This window comes from Vanessa cardui, chromosome 3 (assembly GCF_905220365.1).
Source record: "Vanessa cardui chromosome 3, ilVanCard2.1, whole genome shotgun sequence".
In the NCBI taxonomy this organism is placed as follows: Eukaryota; Metazoa; Arthropoda; class Insecta; order Lepidoptera; family Nymphalidae; genus Vanessa; species Vanessa cardui.
In genome coordinates, this window is record NC_061125.1 from 2,608,577 (window position 1) to 2,634,619 (window position 26,043).

General features: G+C 33.4%; 1 protein-coding gene across 1 annotated transcript; it reads right to left on the minus strand.

Moving 5' to 3' along the window:
* Positions 1–1,682: 1,682 nt before the first annotated feature.
* On the minus strand, positions 1,683–26,043 carry LOC124543892 (glutamate receptor ionotropic, kainate 2). The gene is made up of 18 exons (XM_047122211.1): positions 25,968–26,043; positions 24,582–24,737; positions 23,839–24,023; positions 22,691–22,848; positions 21,825–21,966; positions 16,908–17,075; positions 16,814–16,834; positions 15,787–15,939; positions 15,121–15,339; positions 14,328–14,578; positions 11,729–11,908; positions 11,053–11,184; positions 9,476–9,674; positions 8,663–8,894; positions 7,592–7,707; positions 3,176–3,331; positions 2,727–2,735; positions 1,683–2,656 (listed from the first exon to the last, which is right to left on the minus strand). Exons 1-18 carry the CDS (start codon positions 26,041–26,043, stop codon positions 2,510–2,512), a joined length of 2,700 nt encoding a protein of 899 aa, XP_046978167.1. The 3' UTR covers positions 1,683–2,509.

Sequence of the window (26,043 nt, forward strand, 5' to 3'; positions counted from 1 at the left end):
AGACCGAATTATTTTTTTTTGATGCAATGTTATATCAGATTTAATGATTTATCAGAAATGAATTCATTCATTATAAAAAATTAAATACTAGATCCTACTGAGAATTTAAAAAATTAAAAACAAAACAAAAGCTGTTTGTATCGGGGTTTGAATCTTAGACAACGTGATCTGAAACCGGTCAATAAATAGACTAACTTATATTCTACATAATATGTAAGGTAGGGTAGGGTAGAAAAATAAAAATTAGTAAAACGATTTGTAATTTTCATAATCACCTTTATATGTAAACTTACAAAATATTTTAAAGAGGGGGTAATTAGATTTGGCACACTTTGAGCTGATTTCATCATTGCTTTAGTTTCCCATATAAATAACCTTGGTAACATTTAGTACAAGATTGCTAATTTCTGGTCAATTTGAATTAGTTGATTATCTTACTAATTTAATATGTTATTTTAACTCTACACATTTATACCTATATCTATATTGAGTGTGATAAGGGACTTTCAAACTATATTTACGAGATGTCCCTATTAGGGCACGTTGCGCTAGACGAAAACAAGAACCAGGGAAATATTACGAAAATCAATTCAAAAACTTAGTGATTTAGTCTAAAAGTCCCTTGATATAAATGTATTAAAATAATAATTACAATACGACCGGTTGTCTGATCTTAGTGTAGTTAAAAAAAGCGTCAATTTAATTTTAATGTCAGTAATCGTTAAGGAAGTGAAACTTTTTTGAAAAGCATTTTCTCATCTCATATAATACTGAATGCTTCAAATGGTTGGTATATGAGAGTTAGGCTCTAAAGGATAGACTTCGACCGTCACAAAACTATTGGTATAGCTTGTGTAAAATCATTAAAGTCTTGGTCGGTTATTAGTTGAAATTCGATATTTCATAATCGAATAATAATAAATCAATAAACAAATGAGGTACATTAATTCAAAAGATGGCTTAGCTGTATAAAACCTTGTTGTTATTATATAAAAAAAGTCTAAATAATTATATAAACTGCGTTCTAATTGGGAGTCCCATAAAACTTCTTGTTTATTTGTCTTTAAAATGTTTCACATACAAAAGTAATACTTCGATTATTTGCAACAGGAGAAGTTTCACTTCCATCGATAAAAATCATAAAAACATTTATTAACTATATACATGAAATAAAATTACTAACAACATTGCAATAAATATTATATCCTTATAATAAAATAACCTTATAATGGCAATATTTAGCGCTTAAATAACAAAAAATAACAATTGTTTTTTAACGCGAACGGAAACGTAATTTTGGTTATAATACGGTCATAAAATTTACGGCTCTATTTCATTAACAATAACATATAAAAACAATTAATTTAAATTTTATAATAATAAAAACTTTAATTAACAATATTTAGAAATGAAATTAAGATGGATGGAAATTAACTCAAAAACAAACATCGAAATCACCTGCAGTGCGATTCTGTAAGAAAATCCTATCTCAATCGTGAATTTTTTTTTTAATTTCATAATTATTATATGCCCCTCACACTGTTCTTAAAAAACGGGGTCTTCTAGTTTAGGGGTACAGGGCATCTTTAATGTATGCGATTTGATGTATTAACATTAAATATATTTGATTTTTTTTTATTAAAGTTAATGGCGCATATAACTTCCGGTTATTTCAAGTTGGTTATCAACAGTGATTTTCGAGGTACTGCTTACAGAATAGGTATTAAATAAATTGACCAACGTAATGAGAAACTGTTCTTTTTTGAATTCGATTATAAAATATAAAATGTTGACAGTTAATGAATCCTCAAAACACACGCTGGTTCTACGGACACGACATATTTACAATTCGATAAATAGTTACATATCAAATTCGCTACTTATAAAATTTAGTCAGAAACATGAATATCACTACTGGTATAGATATTTACAAAACACTCGATTGGCACATTTATCCAATATGGCGAATTAAAATTAAATTCTAAAATTTAGACACGTAATTTTTCACAACAATATTATTGTATCTTAAACCGTTACACGATATGGTTTATTTACACGCTAGACTCATGTAGGACAATGAAATCGACTAAATGTAGACAACTACTGAAATATTTGGCAATTTCTGTATCAGTTATCAAGAGAGTCATTAGCAATCGCTACCCGAAAATGACAAACTCGCGTTGCTGTCGAAAGTCTTCATATTTACCTGACTCAACTAAAATATTATTGACTCATTGAATTACAAATACTTCAGTGAAAACGCACCTTAAATCGTTTCTATAAAATTAATTACACTTTAAAACAGCAATATTTACCATGAAGTTTGAATTTCGAAACAATATCGAATCGACGTTTCATTGGTCATCAACAGATTTCACATAAGTATAACGAAGAGGCGGGCTATAGAAACCCTTGGGGAAGGTAAGGGAACATGAATGAGTTAGACACTCAGATCTAGTAGAGTCTTTGCCTACACGTCGCTCGGAGGCGAGGAGGCTGTGTCCGGGCGCTAGTGTAGCTGACTCTTTGTACTGAACCCGTAGTGCAAGTACGGGGAGTCTGCCCCCTCGCGCGGCCCCCCCGCACCCCCGCTCCCTCCACTTGGACACTTCAACGCTGAACGCAACTCGGATGCCATTTCCGAACAAAGCGAGGCCTGAACAAACAAATTAATTGTAAAATATGAAACAGCACTCAGGGACGAAGAAAGCTTGGGGTATATTTACCTCTTCCTTCTGGGTTCCGTCGGCGTTGAAACAGACAATGTTTTTTACTAAAAATATCATTCGTATTGAATTTATCAACTAGCTCATACACACACAGCTCAAATATTAGATAAGCATTTATGTTTTGAAGTCTCGGGATAATTAGTCTTGGACTACAATACTGCCACGGAATATTGAAAAAAATTAGTACCTAATCATAGTTCTAAATTTAAAAATACCAATTTCGTTGAATACTTTTTCTAGCGGTGTTGCAATTTTCTTTCTATATTACTATCTAGCGTCTAAGAAAAACAATGAGTAAAAATTTTTTACCAACGTTTAGAAATAAACCTAGAACAAAGTATACAGGGTGAGTTTTTTTTTTGAATAATTTGAATAATCATTGAATTTTTTTGGTATTGAATTGTTTGTTATGATAATGTTATGGTAAGTGTGAAGTGTTTTCATACCCGTTCGTCAACAGCAACTTTCCTCGACTTCCAAACGAATTCGCAGACGGCGATCACGCAGGCGACGCCCATTCCACCCATCAATACTACAAAAACGCCACCCACATTCGCCAAACCCAATTCATTCGCCGTTGATGAAGACTTCGATGTTTCATCCTGGTTCAAAAAAGGTTATTCAAATTAATCTACACAGTATTGCTATAGAACAATTAATATATACAACATATAAATGTGCTTGATATAGGCTGTTCCGAGAAGGATTTACAAATCTGCCGCTAGTATAGTAGGCTATTCAATTTCTGCCGTCCCTACAGTTTTTTTGCAACATTTATGATTTGTGTTCTATCGTCCTCATTACATCGGTTTTTTCCCGTTATTAGTATGATTATAAACTAGGTGATATTTCTGTCAGTTACTAGATTATTTTTTCAATTGATTATATGGAGTATACGGATTACGGACGTAATGCGTATACATATAATTATACGTTTTTTTTTTTATTTCTGTAAGATAATAATAAATTTGGGCTAAATTTGCCGCTCCTTTAAATCTGCCGCCCTAGGCTCCAGCCTACTTAGCCTATTGGTAAATCCGCTACTGGTTCCAAACGTATCATGTAGTGTTTCATTCTGGTTCAAAAGCTATTATCGGAACTATTACTAATTATAATATATTTTACCAAAGTTTTTTTGACGCGCTTAACTTGTCACCTTAGTAATAACGAGCGTGTAATTATACTGATGTAAGTAACTAACATGTTATTTTTAAATATTGAAAAATACGAACTTTTAAGTTTCTTGCCGGTTCTTCTCAGTAGAATCTACTTTCAGAACCGGTGGTAGCATCACTTGATGTAATTGTTAAATGACGATTCAAAAGTACTTGTAAAAGAATACTTGAATAATGCATAATTTGATTTGATTTGTTTTGACTATTTAAAATATTATACGAGTTTAAACTAAAATTACATTCTACAAATCCGATTAAAGTGTTAACATAAGTTAGATAATTGTATTTACTATTGTGATTTAATTGTAATTAATTTATTATCGTCACTCTGTATTAACACGTTTAGCGTGACAGAGCCGTGTACATTATTGAAATGAAATTCGTATGCCATTCTGTGGATTGTTGTGCGGAGCATTTTGTGCCTGGAACGTATTATTTTAAAATTCAATCTGCAATTCAAATTTTAGTTTATTCGGAGTGGCAATTGATTTAATGTTGTTTTTAAAACGAGACCTAAGGTCGTATGTACAGTCAGAGTAAGATAACTTCCGTCAGTTTTAAAATTCATTTCTTTATCAAGTCTTAAACTCTTAGTACCTTTCGAATCTAAATATCAAATCATTACGACGTAATATGTCATTCATTGGTAAAGCTGTTTATCGCACAAACTGAGCACACAAAAATAGATCTTTTTTTTACCTCGACTGTACCTTAGCCATTTTCGTGTATTTTTATTATAGATTATTTTTAGACTGACCTTAAATATAAACAAATATATAACAGTTAAATGTATTGACCACGTGGAGTGGTAGCAAGAATACTAGCTAGATACATATTTAGTGTTAATTATTTAATTTTAACTGTCTTACGCAGAAATCTTGAATTCTTTCAGGATTCAATTGCAAAATGTCCTGTTCGAGATAAGTTTAAAACAATTATCATATCGATATGTTCCATATCATCAAACCACACGCTTATGTATAGGCGAGGTAAAAGTTTCGTCACCTTAAGATCTATTTTCGCGTGCTCAGTATGAGCGATAATCTGTTTTCAACCGACTTCCAAAAGGAGGAGGTTATCAATTCGTCTGTATTTTTTTTTTTTTTTTTTTTTATGTTTGTTACCTCATAACTTTTCACTGGGTGGACCGATTTTGATAATTTTTTTTTTTGTTTGAAAGGTAGTGCTTCCCGTGGGGTCCCATTTTTTTATTTTTTTTTCCGAGGATGGTATCCATGTGAAAACGACATAAGTCTTAAATTTGCATTATGTATATGCGCGACAAATAGGTGAATAACTGAAAATCACGTTAACCAATTTTGATAATTCTTTTTTTATTATAAAATATATACTTCAAGGGTAATTTGGTGAAAGTTTGGTAAGGTTCTGAGCACAGGATCCATGACAAAGTAACGGAACGGAAGGGAACGGAACAATTCTGAGGAGCACGTTAGCGATACTCGGTCGAATCTTTTATTTATAGGTTATTTGGATATTTGAGTCACCTTCCGTAATGTGGTTATGTTTATGTAATTATCATAGTCGAATATTATAATCAACTAGCTACCCACCCCGGCTTCGCACGGGTGCTATACTGATACTAAATATACTACAGAATTTGTTTATATACGACATCACATCGCAAACTTCTAAAATTATCAGTGTTTCTTTACTATATTGTTCATGTATTATATACACAAACCTTCCCCTTGAATCACACTGTCTTTTAAAAAAAACCGCATCAAAATCCGTTGCGTAGATTTAAAGATATAGGGACAGAGAAAGCGACTTTGTTTTATACTATGTAGTGATGGAACTCCTATACGGCTCGCAGTTAGGGTGCGATATGGGGCAGAATTTCTTACTATCTTTAATCAAATTTTGTGTATATGATGTGATGTCATATGATGTACGAAATATAGTTGGTCTTTTTCAAAGTTTTTTTGCTGAGTTCGATTACAGCTCTTTCGAGGGATCCTTGTAGTTTACGCCGCGTGACGTATTAAATCCGCATTTTCGAAAGTCTATTTTTGCTTTATTCGCAAGTTTCCTTTGAAATTGTCCTCGAAGTAGTTTCTGACTCATATAAACGGAACGCTTAATCTATCCATATCCAATAAAACCCTACAGTATATCTATCAAAAAAACAATACGAGAATACTTTAACAAATATGTTTTTTACAAATTACCTTTTACACAATAATATACTGGATCAATCAAGGGGCTCGTATCGCTTCTTTCTTTTGATTGTTGGGGCAAGGGCACCGTGGCTGACACCGGCTCCAAATATACCAATAACTATAACTACATGATATAATCGTTAATCGACTTTTAAGTAGTCTAATATTTTTCATTTCATTTAACTTAGGAAGACTCTAAAAAATATGTTGAATACGCAATTATTTTTATTACTTTTTCGTGCATATTCATTTGTTTTAAAATAGTGTTTTGTTTGAAGTCGGTTTTTCTTTTTGTTAAAATTTTATACCGATTGAAAATGACATTATATTAAATATTAAGAGTTTAAGACTTGTTGAAGGAATGAATTTGAAAACTGACGAAGGTTTTCTTACTCTGACTGTACCTATACCAAAACTTTTAGAGGCAAGTTGGGCGTCTTGACTAAACAAGCTCTTGAAGTTTCATTTTAAGCACAAAAAAAATGGGAATAATTTATACTATTAGGTATATAAATGTACAATAATAACAAACATACAACATACATTCGTGTAACTCAAATTTGCACGTTACACTAAGGTAAGTAAGTTGGTGCAAGTTTTCGTAACTCGTATTTTTTATTTTGGAACGTGCCCATAACGCCGTAGAAGCGAACGCGTTCATAGCATTGACGCTGTACCCCGCTCCCCTCATCCACCGGATATTGAAGCAGGCATTACTTCTATTCCGCTTTTTATCTATGGTGACGTTTTGCCGTATTTGTATAACGCTGCTTTTATACTAAACTGATTGAATGTGATTTTCATATGTAGGTAATTATTATTTCAATGTTTAAAATTGTATTTATATTGTACAAGAATATACTTTTATCTTACTAATACAGAAATAAAAAAATAAACAAGTATTTTAGACACTGATTAAAAGAACTATCTGAATTAAACAATGTAATCGTAGGTATATTTACTGTAAAATAAATTTCTCTGCTCTCAACATGATACGTAAAAAATTCGAAGAAATCATTAATTATTTAATTCTGACACTTGTTTCATGAGTTTAAATCGATATAATTTAAGAAATATTTTCTCTTTTCTTCTTCTCTGTTTACATATACATTTATATAGTCAAAACCTTTTAAAGAGATTCATTTCTACCGACTTCGACTAAATTTTTAAACGAGGAATTCCTTTAAATGTCTCAATATTTTATACGTAAATTTTATTAGATGTTAATGTAATGCTTTATCTCTTCTTAATACTCCAAGGTTATGAATTGACTAACTAAATCTTAATAAAGAGAATAAATTTTAATAATAGGTAAAAAGCATCATTAGAAAACTTTCTTATAGAAGGATACTGCCCAGTATATCTTCAAGATTGAAGAGTATGTAGGGAAAGCTTCAATCATTGAGATCAAATAGCAATTTTGTCTTTGTTCTTTTATATTGTCTTAAACTAAATATATAGTAATATATTTACAATGAACAATGAAAATGGAAAAAGATCTACGTACTCTGCAGGATCCGCCGCCGCGTTTTTCTTTCCACCATTTCGTTTTTAATATGTGTAATTTTCCTTCCTCTTGCAGTTTCAAAACAGCTCCGCTTATGGCAGTACGGTATGGTGAGTCTACAAACGTTCATACGTTAGAAATCCCTGACCGGAATAATGTGAATATGCGATAAAAAAATTCCTAGCATTACATTTGACTTTATGTTTTATCCGTCTAAATGTGACTATAACATGATTTTATGGGAGTACAAAAAACATAAATAACATAATAACTTCTTGTTTCTGAAACGCTGATTGGCTAATTCGTTTTTTATCTAAATGGTTATTGGTCGGTGGCTGACGATGACGTAATCAGCGACCAATAAGCGTTCAGATGAGAGCCGAATACATGGAATTAATAAGCTCGTTGGATATGACAATGAAATGTTTTTTTTTTCGTATTATTCGCGTTCTACTGTCACTCATCCGATTAAATTAAAAGTTTATACAATTGTTGTTGAAATTTGCGTGAAGGGTTTATGTTGTAATACGATTATCGCACAATAGGAGCGTGATTCGTAACAAAATGGAAAAATATTTAAATATTTTCAAATTTAGAATATTCGAAAACTTTAAATTTTATATTGGGACTGTTATTTAATGAATTCACTTAAATGTATTCATAATATTATAATATTTACGACGTGATACTAAAATGAGAATTTATAGAAAAAAGGGACTTTATACAGATCCGTGTACATACAACCACCTCAAATGTTATTTATTATTTCAGGGTATATCATTAAATCTTGATCTATTTTCGGATTCAATAAGATAGTAAGCCAGTGTAATTATATGCCCAGGGGACATCATTTCTTAGGAACTGATCGAGCAAGCATAATTTAAGTCTTAAGTGAGTAATTTCAGACATAGTATCATTATACTTTTACTTTATCACAAACTTAACGTTTTCGAATGATATTGGAAGTTGGGCCAAATGTTTGACTCATGTGCCTAAGAAAGTATAATTGGCGCCACATTAACGGTTATACAAGAACAACTTGACTATCTTCTAAAAATAAATCAGACTCACTTGGCGGCATAGCGATTCCATATCCTTTGGAATCCAACATTCCTCCCACTTGCGTGAGGTCGCAGTTCCGTTCAACAACGTATTCAATTGTCGTGGACTCCATGAGGTATGCGTAAGCTCCTTTGCCCCTCATCACCCTCTCTTCCCCTTCCTTGTTGCTACTCGTGAATACAGACGGCCGTGCTGATTCCATGAAGGACCACATACGTTGATAGGTCGAGAAATTAGAATCCTGAATGTCAATAATGTTTTATATATAAAACGGTGACGAATTTGTTAAAATTTTCGGTACATAAGAAATGGAATAGGTTTCGTGTACATACGGCTATTGCACTTGGGTTGAAAATAAATGCTATCAATATTTCAACCCAAAAAACTGTCAAGTTACCTATTGACCATAAAACAACAAAAGAAAATACCAATGTTGCAGTGAGATACGAACTCTTAGCAGATTTGTCGGTACCTGTTTTTAACAGAGTACATAGTATCTTTGGTACCATTAGCAGCAATGCCAATTTATCTTATCCGAACAACGTCGAAAGCATAGTAGCAAAAGTAAAAGATTATATCGGCTATCTTGTTTGAACTCGTTGTGAAGATATTGTGGTATTTCAAGGTTTTTTGAAGAGTTAAGACATTAGTAAGAGTTTTTGGAATTGTTCGGAAGTAAACTAGTAAGGTCATTGATAACATTGACTTAATTGCGGTGGTTATTATTTTATATAATATTAACAAAAAAGCCATGTACACGAAACCTTAACACATGTTGAGAAATGAAAACTATACAGTTAGTTATTTAATTTTAAAAGTTACCCTAAAGAAAGCCGCTGTCGATCCCCCCTTTAAAGCGCCATATTTAATTTTTGTCTGTTTGGCCAAATCTTCAGCACTTTCAATCGGCGAGTCCATTCGTTCCACAGTCAGGAATGCTGCTAAGTTAGCAGTGTACGAGGATATCATGATCAACGTGAAAAACCACCACATTCCTGCCACCATCCGAGTTGACACCGCTCTGTATCATATATCGTTGATTAAATTCATATTATGTTGATGTCAAAGCCTCCACGATTATTTAATAATAAAAGATTTCATGTTGACGTATAATATTCTCAGCTGTATTTCGAATATGTCGTTATGTATTTGTGTACTCAAGCAAAAACAAAAGCTTCATCTTTTGGGATACGCGAACAATTATTTCGAAAACCAGTCACCCTACGTCACTGCGTATTGTGTCTGATTAGAAGTACGACATGTCGCGTTAAGTGCTACTTCTTATGTCACATGAAATCTCCTGCTATACATTCATTATTTTGTCTCATTTAAAACGCCGTTTCAACACGACGTATCGTATGACACCCTAAGAAGACATTTAATTTAATTCGCTTACATTCCAAACATTTATACCGTTTCACAAAGATGTTTCACATCTGTTGAATAACGTTCAACGTTCTTAAAATAAATAAGATTTAATTAATCAGACTAAAACATATGATACAAGAGAACCATTTCACATTACGCTAAACATGTTTGTGCATGATGTTAATGTAAAATCGTTCTCAGTTTAAGACTACGCAAATTTAAAACTTGATGCAGCAAGCTATGGATACTATGAAAGCACAAAACTTTTACGTGCATTGTCAAAATCATTTTCTTACGTCAAATTAGCAACTAAACCACAAACTTTTTAGCTAACTATAATGGAACCCATTTCAGATTCCAAACACGCTTCTATTTAGATTGGTCGCTCCCGGCGACTACCGAAGCTTAAAATTCACAAAGGGCTGTGGTCGTTTTGAAACTAATTAGCAAAAGGAAGTCAAAGTGATTCTCGCAATTGATAGCAATGATTTAATATATTATATGATATATCGTTTACAAACTAAGCGTTTTCAATATATCTAGTCCTTTGAGAATTTATGATTTATCTAATTTTTCGCAATTTTGATGATCGAGCTCATAATCGTCGTTATTTTGACTTACTTCGGTGCGATATCCGAACCTTGCTGCATCAAGGATCCGATAGTGAACCACAGCGAGTTCAACAGTGTGAACTGATTCTCCAGCACCGGCGGCTCGTCTAGACAGTTCCGGGGGCTGTCCCACTCGTACGGGCTGAACCTGTGCCCAAATATGCCCATTTAATTTTTCTCTGTCATAACTAATCACCCATTTATGGCTGAATTTCAAATTCAATTGGCGTAAACTTCAAATCTATGCAAGGTTCTTGCATACATCTAAAGTTACTGATGTGTTTGAAATAACATACGATGGCAACAGATTCGAGACTGTCAGTCTACCCACTCGTGTACAATGAATGACTTCGCTGAGGTCACTAGCATCCCGATACATTTTGTATAACACTTGAAGGCACATGTTACAAGCTATCTTACTTGGGTAGAAAGTCACAGCTTTGTTGCATTAAGGATCCGATTGCAAACCACAAGCAGTTTGATAGAGAGAAGATATTTTCCAATTTTTCACCGTCCGGTGTATGCGTTTGATGCCATTCATATGGTGTAAACCTGATATATATTGTGATTGTTTATATTATACTCAAATATTGCTATTGGATAATTGATACTTTAATATTTATAAATGTTATTTAAAAGCTAGAGTGATCTCTGAAATTGGTCTTTTTCATCCTCTGAAATTGTTTTTAGGTAATATATATACTAATTATAATGTTAATTCGTTTAAGCGATAAATAATGTACTAATTACGCAGTAGGTGTATCGTAACCTGAGACCACTTGATACTTTGGTGATTTCTTAAAATATTATTTTTCTTTTTTTTAATAGATTTACAGTTGATCGAGATTTCTAAATCGTGAGTTAGTCTATATTTTATTATTTGAACATCAATAAAACATTTTCTCATCTAAATAAAGAGCTTGATAATATATCTCATACACAATGTATTACGTAATGTATACAATGTATTATGAATTATATTGCATCAATGAATATGTCCTATTTGATAAATTAAAAGAGAACATTGTTTATTTTAAAGTATTAGCTTTACTACTTTAGTGCTGATAAAACCACAGAAATAAAAAAAGTTACTTACCTGGCCAATATAAACAGCAGTACTGATACGCCCAGGTATGCGGTGGCCATGTAGATCCATACATCTAGAGATAGGGGGGATAAAAAGGAGAAGAGGTTCGGCGGCTGCTTAATGGGTTTACGGTAAAGTACCGAAATCCCAAGATTCATGAAAGGCATTGTGAAATCCACGACCTGCTCCCTGTATACACAGAATTAAATTTTTGATGTCAGATGAACAAATATTTCTATTAACAATGTTGTATTCGTTTTATTAATACATATTATAATATCTACTGGTGGGATTTTTATGCTTTCTTAAAGTAATCAATATGCCAAAAGATCTCTTAAAAATACTTTTAATCTATAGTAATATTTTAAATGTGAAAGTAATCATGTCTGTATATTCGTCTGTCACTCTTTCTGACCAAACCAACGTACTGAATTCGATGAAAATTGGTGTGAAGCAAACTTGGAGTCCAAGGAAGAACATAGCCTGTTTTTTTTGTCTAACACGTGACTACCAACCCCTTATAAGCTATAAGTGGAAAAAACAAATCAACAGAGATACCTTTTCAGTTCAGTCTACTTTCTTCATTTACGTTAAAATTTATGATAACGATTTCAAAACAATTTTTCTCTTCATCAATCATGACAAAAGTCAACTAGGCTTTAATTACAAATAATACATGTTTACTCAAAGCTCACTCATTATGTCAGGTCACGTGACGACATTATTTGGTCGCCATTTTATTAATTACATGCTCATCATCCAAACGTCACTTGACGTTCAACTTAAAAGCTTACTAGAGCTGTCTATATAAACAATGTCGTAATGTAGAAATGTATTAGGTCTTACAAAATGTCTTATGTAAATTGTCAATGCTTTTGGGTCTTTAGAAATATTCATTGGCAGTATGGATGTTTTTGTCTGACATTCTTTACTTGTATTCTGGAATGATCTCGAATAAGTTAGTACAAGATTATAATCCTTTAAAATAGTTACGTTGTTTGCATTTCCAACATTAACTTATCACTTAGGTAGCGTTATTTATTAGGATGCTGAGGAATTGAGCCCCGTAGTAAATTATATTGTAAAGAAAACGAAATATTTGTGTCTTCTTTGTCACACGTATTATGGATTAATATTTCGTGTGTAGCGAAAACATTTACGCGCCATAAAACGAAAAAATAAAAAAAATATGTATTTCGCGCACTATTTTATGTACATGTTTTATAGATGATTTGTATTTTATTTAACAACTACAGAACCGCCTCGGCTTCGCTCAGTAGCAATGCTGATACAAAATATTCTACAGAATTTATTTGTTTAAAATATCACATTATAAACTTATAAAATTATAAGTGTTTATCTACTATATTGTTCATGTATTTTTGATTTTAATCGCGTATATGCGATTAAAATCCGTTTAAGTTTGTTTTATTTCGATAAGGAAATTAAGTTGAATTTGTTTAGCACTTCTGAATAGTCTGAATAATCAATCAAATATAATCCTACCAGTTTCGGAAAGTAAATTCCACGGATAATTTAAAATTAAGAGAAATAGTTATACGTTTTATTAAATCAAAATTCCTAGTCTATTAAATACAACTAGTTGTATCCTTCGCCTTCGCTCATGTTTCAGGGGTTGGTACTTTTTGTCCTACCTATGAGCTAAGAACTTGCATAGTTCTCCCTCATCCCAATTTTACTTGGGGTCGGCGTAACATATTCCTCTTCCATACTTCTCTGTCAGACGTCATCTCACAAGTAACATTCTCTCTAACCATATCGTCTTTCACACAAACTATCCATCATTTCTTTGGTCATCCCCTACTTCTATATCCATCCACATCCTCAAGACCTTCCTCACAACATGGTCTTCATACTTCTGCCATAATATAATATGGCCATACTATAACAGCCGGTTTCCTCATATCTCTCGTTTACCTGGACTCAAGTTTGCACCATACCAAATTTCAACAGACAGACATAATTACTTTCGCGTCATAATATATGTGTAAATTAATATAGCTTAAATTAAATCTTTAGTACGGAAATCAATGAATACCAGAAACGACGACTCCACGACGTTTTACGATATATTTATTGTTTTGTGTAAAAAGCCTTAATAGGCAAGGATAGCAGTATATTTTAGCTAAGTAATATGTATAATTTGACTTTGATTATTACGTAAATATGTTTTAATTTCCTGATACCGTGAAGAAACTAGATTTGAGCCTCGTGAAAGTGTAGGCGGTGATCTCGGGGGAAATTGCGCCGAGTATCTAACGATAATCTCTAATTAATCTTCGTTAATATGTTTCAAGTTTAATAATAACAGATAAATTTATATTAAAACATTATTATTATTGATGAAGTTCTAAATATTAATAAAGCAAACCTAAGATTTAAAAAAAAAACCTTGTTGAAATAATTATTAATTATATAAGATATTTTGCTGATATTGCTAAAGATTAAATCAAATATTTTATATGCAAAAATTGTAGGAATTTTATTTTTGCTACAAAAAAAAAATATATAAAACCTAAGGCTGTAAATATTTGGATGTTTGTCAAAATATGGGTTTGAATTTAAAAAAAAAAAAAAAACAGCTTGCCTGTCATAAGTGATAGTGAGGTCCGCAATCGCCACGTCCGCTCTTTGCTCCAAGAGTTCCCGTATCATGCCGTCCCACTCTTTCGTCTCCCGGTTATAGGACCCGTATCGACCGTCAGGCGCAAGTTTGAACGTATAATTGAAGCCGAGAATTTTTGATATTTCATGTATGAGATCTATGGCGTAGCCTTCGAATTGCGCGTTTCCTGTTAATTTCTCGCTAGCCTCCTTACGCATGCAGTACGGCGCGCTCTACGGGATGGAGGATGAATATCATTATAAATAATAAAATTTTCGATTAAATTAATAATTTCTAGTTAAATTCACTGCTTGGACAAATATCAATGTTAAGAAAATGAGGTATGTTATTAAAAGTAATTACGTACATGAAAAATACAATTAATTAATTATTTCATTAAAATAAAACAAAATCAAAATACATTTTTTTTTTTCGAGCTGTACAAGCACTTTTTGTATTGTAACTATTTTTAATTAGAATTAAAGCCCTTTTATATAAGTCGAATATGCTGAAAAACTTAGTAAATAGATATTAAATTTCCAAGCAAATTAAAAAAAAATTGGATGCCGCGCGATCAAAGTCACGAACAATACCTTGTTCGAATTAAACGTTTTCTATGCGAAAGGAAAATATTTTCTTTGCAATAAGGGTACGCATATTACACGTATATTAATCCCTGTTCACTTTCACGAGAAAATATATATACGACGGTCTTATTAATTTCATTTCTATGACTCGCTTGGGTGCTGTTCTTTAGAATTTCGAAGCAACTTACCAAAATTGTTGTTACGATCAGCGTTTTGTTCTGAAGTATTTCAACTATTTGTTTTTGGTTATCTCCATACGATCTCGTATAATTAACACCCTCTGAGGAATTCCAAGTTCCCGCTTTCTGGAGACCCTCTCTCGTAAGTTCGATGATATCGAGAGTGAAGTCACTCCTGAATCCTTGATGATCAAACTTTATAACTCCCGTTAAGCCCTTCATTTCGACCTGTTCATTTAAGCTGAATTAATTGATATTTAGACGTGTTTGGTGAAATGTTTTCTGTTAATTTACTAAAGTTTTGGTATTCGATTTTTGAATTGTAGAATGTAACAAACAGTGCCGTTAAAAGTTGTTTTATCACTCGGAGAAAACTTTTTAGTATTTGTAATGTACCTTCCATAAAAGATGAAGTTCCAAGTTTTAATTATTTTGCTGTGTAAATAATTTCGTTTTATTGTCGAAACACATTTATTTATTATCATCTATATTTTACACTATTGAAGTAATTTATTGTTTTTTATTAATTAATTTATTCGTTCGATTGGAAGTTTAATTCTAAATTTAAATGCATTCGTTTATTTCCTTGCACAAATTTATACGAGAACGGAATTTTCGGATACAGTAAATTACTTCTTGTTTGACATGAAACAAAGGATGAAATATCTTACTTACAATTTTCATGTAGTTAATGAGGCTGTACCCGTGAGGCCATGTGTCTTCGGCTTCGCATGACAGCGGCCTTACATCGATTTGTTGGGAAGTGTCAAGGTCGTGTAACGCTTTCGCAAATAAGTGTACCGCGTCATACATCAACGCGGTCTCTGTCTGCAGAGGTTTTTAACCTTTATAACTGAGATACTATACTACAAATAATATTGCTTTATAGAATACCGAGCCGAGGTCATTGAACTCGAATTTGATTCATAATTATCAAGCGACCTATATTTTATTAATAGGTTGCTTTAAAATATAATTGATATTTGGTATCAATATCTTGTTACGTAATAAAGTGGAAACATATAATTATTGTAATTACCGAGTTAATTAAAACAACATTTAATTTATAACACATCTGCCGACCACGTTCGATCGGAAATTATTCACGCGCTATAAATTTTAATGTCAAATACGGTCACGTAAAACCGAAAACACGTAAAATTTTACGGTATAGGAGTGCTTATTGTATGCTGCGGTTTATTATTTTATTTTATATATAATAGTACATTAGAGCTTAGGCTTAGTTTGGGAAAATTATGTTTTATAACTAGCAAACCGCCCCGGCTTCAAACGGGACCAAATATACTATAGAATTTCTCTTGTTTCTTTAGTATATTGTTCATGCATTATATACAAAAACTCAAAAATATAACACCTCGCCTCATTGCCTCCACTGGTGACAGGAGGGCTGGTTCGTTTTTTGCCCAGAGGATCGAAATTGCGATTCAACGGGGAAATGCTGCTAGCATTCTTGCCACCATTCCACGCGGTCAAGATTTATACAGCAACTAGTTTTAGTTCATATTTAAGCATTTAATGATATTTATTACTGTGACAAAAAAAATCTCAACGAACCACTCTATCTATTAAGAAAACCGCATCAAAATCCGTTGCGTAATTTTAAAGATCTAAGCATACATAGCGACTGTGTTTTATACTAATGATTTAACAATTTGTGTCTGTTGTGTTATAAACCACATACCTTTATAAAAGTCATATTTTCCTGAAACAAAGAACACAGTGTAGCAGCTAATGCATGAACGTAGAACCCAAAGGACGTATAGGATTTTAATTACCTTCACCGATGTGTGTCCTAGTTGCAGCTTCCGTCCTTTTCTCGCTTCATCGTACACCCAGTCCCGGACAACTCTCTGAACTTCAGCTCGTTCAGGATCAAGAAGCCTCAAAGCGGTTATATTTGTTCCGCCGTATTTAAATTCTTCCAAGTCGACGCTATGAAGGTCCTATATAATGAAATCCTGTTTTATTTATGAATAAACCAGCTGTTACCTGCGGCTTTTCTCGCGAATAATATGAATATGTTTACGAATTGACTTAAAATATTACGTCCATGATTGGTATATAAAGAGTTTCCTCTTTGTTTCCAAAAAAGTAGCCTATGTTCTTTCTCAGGTTCTAATAAATATGAGACAACGTCACATACATTACTCTGATCCCAATGTAAGTAGCAAAAACACTTGTGTTAGGGAAATCAGAAGTAACGACGGCTCCATAAACATCCAGACCCAAGACAACATAGAAAACTAATGATAATAATCTACATCGACTCGGCCGGGTATCGAACCCGGGTTCTAGGAGTGAGGGACTCATGAAAACCGGTGTACACACCACTCAACCACAGTGGTCGTCATGTTTTAGACTATTTGCGTACCAAATTTGATTTAAATCGGTTCAATAGATTTAGCGTAAAAGCAAGACAGACAGACAGAGTTACTTTTGCATTTATAATGTTAACATTCTCAGTCCCAGAACCAAACATTCTTCATTCTAGTAAACTCATAAAAGAATATTAAAATCGTCGTTACAGTGTAAACTTAAATGTAAAGCCACAACCGGTGCCGAAAGTAGTTTCTGCCGAGTAGAACGGCGTCTTTTTCTACTATTTAAAAACAGAGTATGAGGGTGAAGAGCATATAAGAAAATATAATCAAGCATCTTCACATGATTTTTTGTTATAATGTTTAATGCCTACTAATATTGGATAATTGCAATAATTGTTATATTTCAAATTTTAATACCTATAAATGTGAAGTCATAACCATCACCAGTGATTTTTTTGTATGTATTTGCATTTGACATTTACACATGTGTCGTATTAAACTATATTTAGTATGTCAATGCTGCTTAATAGTATTATGATACCAAATTAAATATGTGTAAAAAATGTCAGTATCTAAGTGAACTTGTATGCTTCTTAAAATGTAAAAAAAATATTGAGTAGTGATGCTTGGCTGTCGTTTCATGACCCACAAACTGGCAGCATTTTACGCACAAGATATACATAGTATATATGTGTGTGTACACTCATACATTCTTCCTCTTTCGAATCCGTTTAACTATGCCACGGGGTTGGATTGCACTACTGACTTTTAAATTGATTTTTATTGTAAAAATATATAGAACATTCTGTTGGTGTGAAAGTGCCATGTAGTGTGTGATGGTCATCGAACATAACAGAAGTTTAATTGTTTTAACACTACTATTGTTCTACATCAGGTATTTGAAATTGCCAAGAAGTACTATATGTATGTAACGACCTATCCCGGCATCGCACAGGAAAGTACTGATAATAAATACAAAATGTTACGATTTCGCATTAGAAACTTCTAAAACTGTCGGTCTTTCTTTACTATATTGTCCATGTATTATATACAGTGGCACAAGGGCCTCGGAGTTCAGGGGGCCCTCTAAACTAAACCTTAAGCTTCTGAAACTAGAAAATCACGAGCCCTCGTATAAGATTTCTTACTTGGTATCTAGAATTTTAAAGGGTCAAAGGTTTTGAGGGTCCGATTCTTTTTCTAAGCACCGGGATTGTTCCTCACCTAGCTACGCTGCTGATTGTATACGAAATTATATTACTTGGTGGTAGGGCTTTGTGCAAGCCCGTCTGGGTAGGTACCACCCACTCATCAGTTATTCTACCGCCAAACAACAGTACTCAGTATTGTTGTGTTCCGGTCTGAAGGGTGAGTGAGCCAGTGTAACTACAGGCACAAGGGACATAACATCTTAGTTCCCAAGGTTGGTGGCACATTGACGATGTAAGGAATAGTTAATAATTCTTACAGCGTTAATGTCTATGGGCGATGGTGACCACTTACCATCAGGTGGCCCATATGCTCGTCCGCCAACCTATACCATAAAAAAAAAAAAAAAAAAAAAAACAAAAAAAAAGAAAGAAAAACTTCCTCTCGAATCACTCCATGTATTAAAAAAAGCAGTTGGTCGGCAAGCGACTTTGTTTTATACTGTGTAAAGATTGATATTATTTATTCCCTTGCAGCTGTACAAGCTTTGAATGTATGAGTAGATGCGATATATTATTTCGATTGCGCTCGTAACAAATATAGCGACAAGTATAGGTATCCAAAAATATGCTGATCACGTACCTAATTCTCTCGGTAGCGCAATCGGCTACATTGTTGGAATCTGACACGTCCGACCGATTCCTAAATTTGGGTAATATCTATCTAAGGTAATATCTGAGGTACAATCTATACTTGTATTATAAATGTGAAAGTAACTGTCGCTCTTTCAAAACTACCACTCCAAAACACTGCCTCCGTCACTACCAAACCAATGAACCGAATTCGATGAAATTTGTTATGAAGCAAACTTGAACTCCATGGAAGTATAGGCACCTTTTTTACCTAACACGTGACAACAAACCCCTAAAATGCGAGTGAAGCCGCGGGACACAATTAGTCATTTATAAATACGATGGGAAATCCTAAAGTGCTGCATTTAACCTTACTCGAGTACCTCTTCCTATAAAAACATTAGTAACCCGACGTAAGAAAGTTGCGTTAACTGTGTGCCTCATATTTTTTTCCTCTAATTTCAGAATTGGGAGAATAAAAGTTATTATATCTGTGAAATCACATATATGTGTATGCCACCGCAAGATTACAAACATCGTTAGATTACAATCTATCTTTCGACAGATTACAATATAGACAAAATAATGCGTTAAATTGCAATCATATTTCACGGTTCAATATTTCGACAGTTTACAATCTGTCGAAATAGATTGTAATGTAACGATGTTTGAATCTTACGGTAACATATACCAATTGTTTTAAGCAGTTGGCTAATTATTATTGAGAGGGTCTGCCGCAGCTCATTCTGCCATGAGGACTTTTCCATTTATCCTCCCACTATAAGTTCTTTGTAATCTACCGATATAATTTGTGGGAATAGTTTGATATTTCAAGTATCAATGTTTTTAAATTTAATTTTACATTAACGAACCGGATGTCGGGATTACATATAGTTGATCGCAGTATGTATACTCTGTGGATGGTCCAATGAGCTAACATATAGTAATTAGTCACCACCAATTGATAATTAACGCTGAAAGAAATATTAATTGTTCCCTACATTGCCGAGGCATCACTAACCTTAGGAGCAAAGATGTTATGTCCCTTGTGCTTGTATTCCAGCTTACTCATCCTTCAAATCAGAACACAACAATACTGAAGCCACAAGGGCTTGCACAAAGCCCTATTAAGTAGTAAGTATATTACACTTAGATACTTCTCAACGTAGCTATTTGCATCAGCAACGAACGTAGCCAAAACAGCGGTTAAATAATTTAAGCTCTTCATTCGGGGCAATTTAAATTGGGTTTGTAAATACGCATTATAATTTGAACGAGAGCATTCGGGCAAAGAGTAAATTGCCGTCATATATTTTTCATGTTTCAACGGAAGCCTTTAATAACTATGATTAGTAGCAATAAATTCTTTTAAATCTTACTATACTGGTGATAAATAGCGAGTATTTGGATAATTAACTCGTTTCAAAAGGCTAAAATCTTTTGTGGAACGAAAACTTACATTTTCGGGGATATTACGTTAGGAATTTATTGCAGTAGCACAAATCCAACGAATGGCACTTTTATTCTATTCATGTAATAAAAATTTAAAAGGGTCATGCCAGGACATACGTTATACTTTAAAGATTTCTCGCGTGGAAGAGAGTGGAGGGAAACGAGAAAGAGGAAAATATAGTCAAAGCGCATATGTGGACCTTACATATTTTAACGACTAACTCGACGCAGTGTATGCTGAGTTGAACTTTTCAAGTGTGCCATCACCATGGTAATTTTCAAATCTGAATTTAAAATTCTTTATTCAAATATTTTAAAGTAAAAACTACTATCTAGTCTGAAGCTACAAGTATATCGAAAAATGCATCTGCGAAGGAGTCTTGGGATTTTTATGAAAACCAAATATATAAACTTATATGTATTCCAAGTGAACTTAAGAAATCCCAGGAGACAAACAGCGAAACAAGTATATTATTCCATAAATATATGTATCTTAAATAAAGAACTTCTGTTTTTGACTAGTTTTGCAAAATGTTACAAATATATTCATCATTATTAAACTATTAATATTGATTGCAAAAAAGGTTGAGAAATTGCAACAACCATCAAAAACAATCACGTAATTATAATAATAATGAGTTTTCAGGTTTTGATCTATTTTCATGGTAAATTAAAGTGTATAGTAAGTGAGGGACCTTTTGAAAATACTGGCTGGTTCGTTATCAGCTTAGATTCAAATCCTGTACAAATCATTAACTATTCTTCAAAATTTTTTATGATATCTGTTAGCGGATATGCAAATTGGCCACTAAATGGTATCTAGTCACCATTACTCGCTGACAATGTTGCTGTGTAAAATATTAATCATTCCTTGCATCGCCAAGGCTCTAAACTTGGGAAATAAGATGTTATGTCCCTTGTGCCTGTAGTTAGTAGACAGTATGGCTTACTTACCCTTCAAACCGGAACACAATATTACTGTCTACTCCTTTTATACGTAGGATATTTGATGAGTGCGTGTACCCTGAATGGCACAAATCCATATCACTAAGTAGTAAAGCTTTGTTGAGAATTTCTTTCTTCAAACCTGCTTAATTTATGGGTGATACAAAGTGAGGTTTTACTTCAAGTGACTTACCAAAGACGTCACGAGGTAGCTGTGGTAATCCGACATCATACCAATCTGTTGCGCTTGCTGCAAAACATCCCTAATCCTCTCTGTGGCGCAGTCGAGCACTATATGAGACTCGGCTGAGTTCTTTATCTGTTTTAAAAGCGGCCTGCAAATATCATTTCATATAAAAACGAGATTCTCTGTAATACTTTTCTATACTTAAAATCAATATCAAACTATGTTTTCTTCTAAACAAGCATCATTTTATCGTCATGTACTGAATTAAATGTAAAACTACCACTTTTTCAGAAAGTATATTCTACTGAAGACGACCGACAAGAAACTCAGTAGTCTCTCTCTTTAAGCATTAAGTTTGAATATTATTTGATGATAACATTTTATTTTTCTATTTGAAAAAAAAAACAGTTTTGATGTAATAATTCGCAAGGCGGCAGGCAGAAGCTGGATACGACTAGCCGGAGAAAGATCACAGTGGCGTGAACTTAGAGAGGCCTATGTCCAGCAGTGGACAAAAACGGGCTGATGATGATGATGAAAAATTCGAAAAAAGTTTCAAAGGAAAAGGTTATCCACTTGGTTATACTCATGTAACAAATTTATATTCAATACTTATCCATTACCCTAGGAAGTTTTCCTTACGTGTGATTTATACTTACCATCCAAACTAGCTTTAAATCCTACTAATCATAATAAATAAATCAATCAAAATTATCGATTCAGTTTGAATTTGAAATTAGAATTAAGCTACAACGGAAATGTTTATTAAGCGATAAATATAAGAAGGTCATTAAATACCCAGACGCCCTATAAAATGGGTAGGTAAACTTTATTGGTCGTATTTTATAAGATCTAAGTGATGAGAATTTAACCTGTAATCGTGCGAATCTGGCAGCTGTCTGACAGCTACGGGCAGTTCCGAGGGACCGTGGGCTTTCAATAATTCCTGCAAACGAACTAACCCATCGCTGTTCTCGTACACGATCGTAAACGATTTCCACCCCCAAGCCCGCACCAGGTCTACGTAAGCCTGTAATAAAATATTTGCATTAGATTTTTTGTGTTAAAGCGATCCTTTGTTACGATATAGGTGTATTGAATAAATTGTAACACGAATACAGGTTTGTGATTTACTTCTATGTTAAATCCTTTTTTCTATTTCCGTTGCCTATGAATGCCACAGCGTTTAACGGTTTTTGTATTTTTTTTAATGATTTCGAGTTAAAGCGTCTCGAATGGTCCAAAATTTCCAACAATTCAAAGAATAGCAATTTCAAATTAAAAATATTTTAATTAAAATAATAGATATTGAAAACTAAATTAATCACCAAATCATCGTTAGACATCATTAGAAAGTCGTAAATTAGAGTTTAGTTTTGTATGAAGAAATCAGTTAATCCTTGTTCGTGATTAATTGATCGATCTTGACAACTACGCAATAGAAGTATGTATAGTCGGGGTAAGAAAAGGTTCGTCACTTTAAGATCTATTTTCGTGTGCTCAGTATGACAGATAATCCGCATTACTGATCCAACATGACATATTGCGTCGCAATGATTTGATGTTTAGATTCAAAAGGTACTAACATTTAAAGACATCATAAAGGAATGAATTTGAAAACCTTCGTTTTCTTACTGTAGATATATGTACATTCGTTGTAATAATTTGTTTCTACAATAACATGCTCATATACATATATAAAACTAAACCTAACTGTGAAATTTCAAAAGTAATTATGGGTTTTTAAAATTTTACTTCTTCAATTGTAGATATGGTACTAAAATCAGCTTTATTATTCAATACCTTCTCGTCAATGGACATAATAATTTTCTCCTATTATATAAAAGGTAGTAAGAATAACTTGTAGCGTCTGCATCAGCTTGAAGCTTGTTATACTAGTCAACTATAACACTGATGTGTTAGCAAAGGCGAGCATAGACCATTATAGAATCATGCGTATACGGGATACATTATCTATGAAATATATCCCAGTAAATAGATTTGACTTCAATCCACTTACCCGACTGAGTGCCGCCGGATGGGGATAGAGGTTGACGAGACAGGATTCCCGTCGTGTACGGTAATCCCACCTGGTTTCCAAGTGTGGCAGTTCCATTGTATCGCAAATCGATTGCACGTGAGCCGCTGCAGGGGCCGATTGTGGGCCAAAGATGGCTGCCACGCCACTTCGAAGTAGATGGCATACTGTATAAAGAGATTTAAAATAAATAATGATTTGTCATATAGTAATCATGTTATCATATGGTAGGGGTTTTGAGTTCAAACCCAAGCAAGTACTACTTATTTTTTATTTGAATAAATAAAAATAAATAAATATTTGACAACATGACATACATTACTCTGATCCCAAAGACCGATACCACAAACACCCAGACCCAACACAACATAGAAAACTAATGAACTTTTTCTGCATCGATTCGGCCGGAAATTGAACCCGGCACCTCGGAGTGGCGTACCCGTGAAAACCGTTATACACACTACTCGACCACAGAGGTCGTCATGTTTTGCATTTATTTTCATAATTCATTTCATGTTAGGCTCGGGTTGAAAAAAAAAATCTTAAGATATCTTGCATGGGTCGGTTTGCCAAGTGTAATCATCTTCCTACATTTAAGCAGTATGGTTTAATCAAGAGATGTGACCCTTATATTATAACCTTTTAATAAAGAAAATACGGTTTGGTCTATATTAGGCAAATGTTCATAACAAAATTGAATTGAATCTCGACCGCCTGAAACTAACCTCGTTTCGATGCATGGAAGCTGTCTTGGGGCGATATAGTTTCAACTTGTGCCAGTAACTTGGCCCGGGGCAGTATTGCGCGGTCTGCGTTAACCCGCTCCACGGCGTAACGGAATGCGACCTCCTGTTTATCATCTTCAGGGTGGAAAAGACCCCCTGTTTTACAAAGAAAATTTTAACTTCAGTACACAATAGTATTCCAATTACGTTCCTTTAGATGAAAGTTTAGTACCAGCAATGAAAGGATTCAATTTGAATGATGTCAAAGTAATTTAATTTCCTTTATAAAATTGAATTCTTAATTTGTATTAGTTGTTCTTTGTTCTTTATTTGAATTTGGAGTTTTTTTTTTACAATTATAATGTTTAAATTTGTATTTTTAAATAACGAATTGTTTCTTTCAATTTTTCACTTTTTCAAATAGGTTGTATATGAACTCATCCTATAATATTTGTTAATTGAAAACCTACTTTATGAGATGGTTGTTTAGGCTTATTTTTGTGGAGCACTATAGTTACCATACATGACTAAATGTGTTTCAAAATTCGAATTCGTGCGTTCCAAAATGGAACGATTTTCTAAGCCAACATTTACATTTATTAAATATCTATCCCGATTTTGTTCTGGTTGATACAAATTCTTTCTTTGCAAATCAAAATCTTTGAAATTTTAACTCACTAGTCTCCTTAATTTGGGTTATATGTTAGTGAAGTCCGTTAGCACAAAATTTTATGAGCAATAATAGATTACAAAAACATATGTCATGAAATGCAACTCGTCCGAGAATTATTAGGCTAAGATGCCCCAAATGTCTCGTAAAAGAGTCACTCTTTCAACGAACGTCGCTTTTACTGCATTTCGTACACATTTTACGCGGCTTCCTTTGATGTATTATAATTGGTGTAGTTTGAATACGGTAGACCTATTCTGTAAGTACATACTCGAAACTCACCGTAGAACACGATCGTGAAGTGATAGAATATGTGACAAAAAATTGATAATATGATAAATATTTGACAACATCGCGAACAACATCTCAATGTGAGTAGCTAAAGCACTTGAATTATGGAAAATTAGAAAAAATCAATGGTACCAAAAACGCCCAAATCCACGACAATATACAAAACTAACGAACTTTTTCAACATCGACTCGGCCGGGAATTGAACCCGAGAATTCGGAGTGGCGTATCCATAAAAACTGTACACATTACTCGACCGTCGGACGTCGTCAAAAGTAATATGGCAGATAAGGATAGAGGCATCACATTGCGTATTTACTGTAAGTCGCTTCTCATTATTTCACGAGTGAGATACGAGCAATCTCTCACAAAGTAGATCTGATGGTAAGAATAATAATTTCAAAGATATTCCTCTTTTCTTTCTTACCTATTCGTATCGTATCTGGCAAAGCGGAGAGATGACCAAACAATAAAACGAGGAAAACGGCATTTGTTCCTCTCAT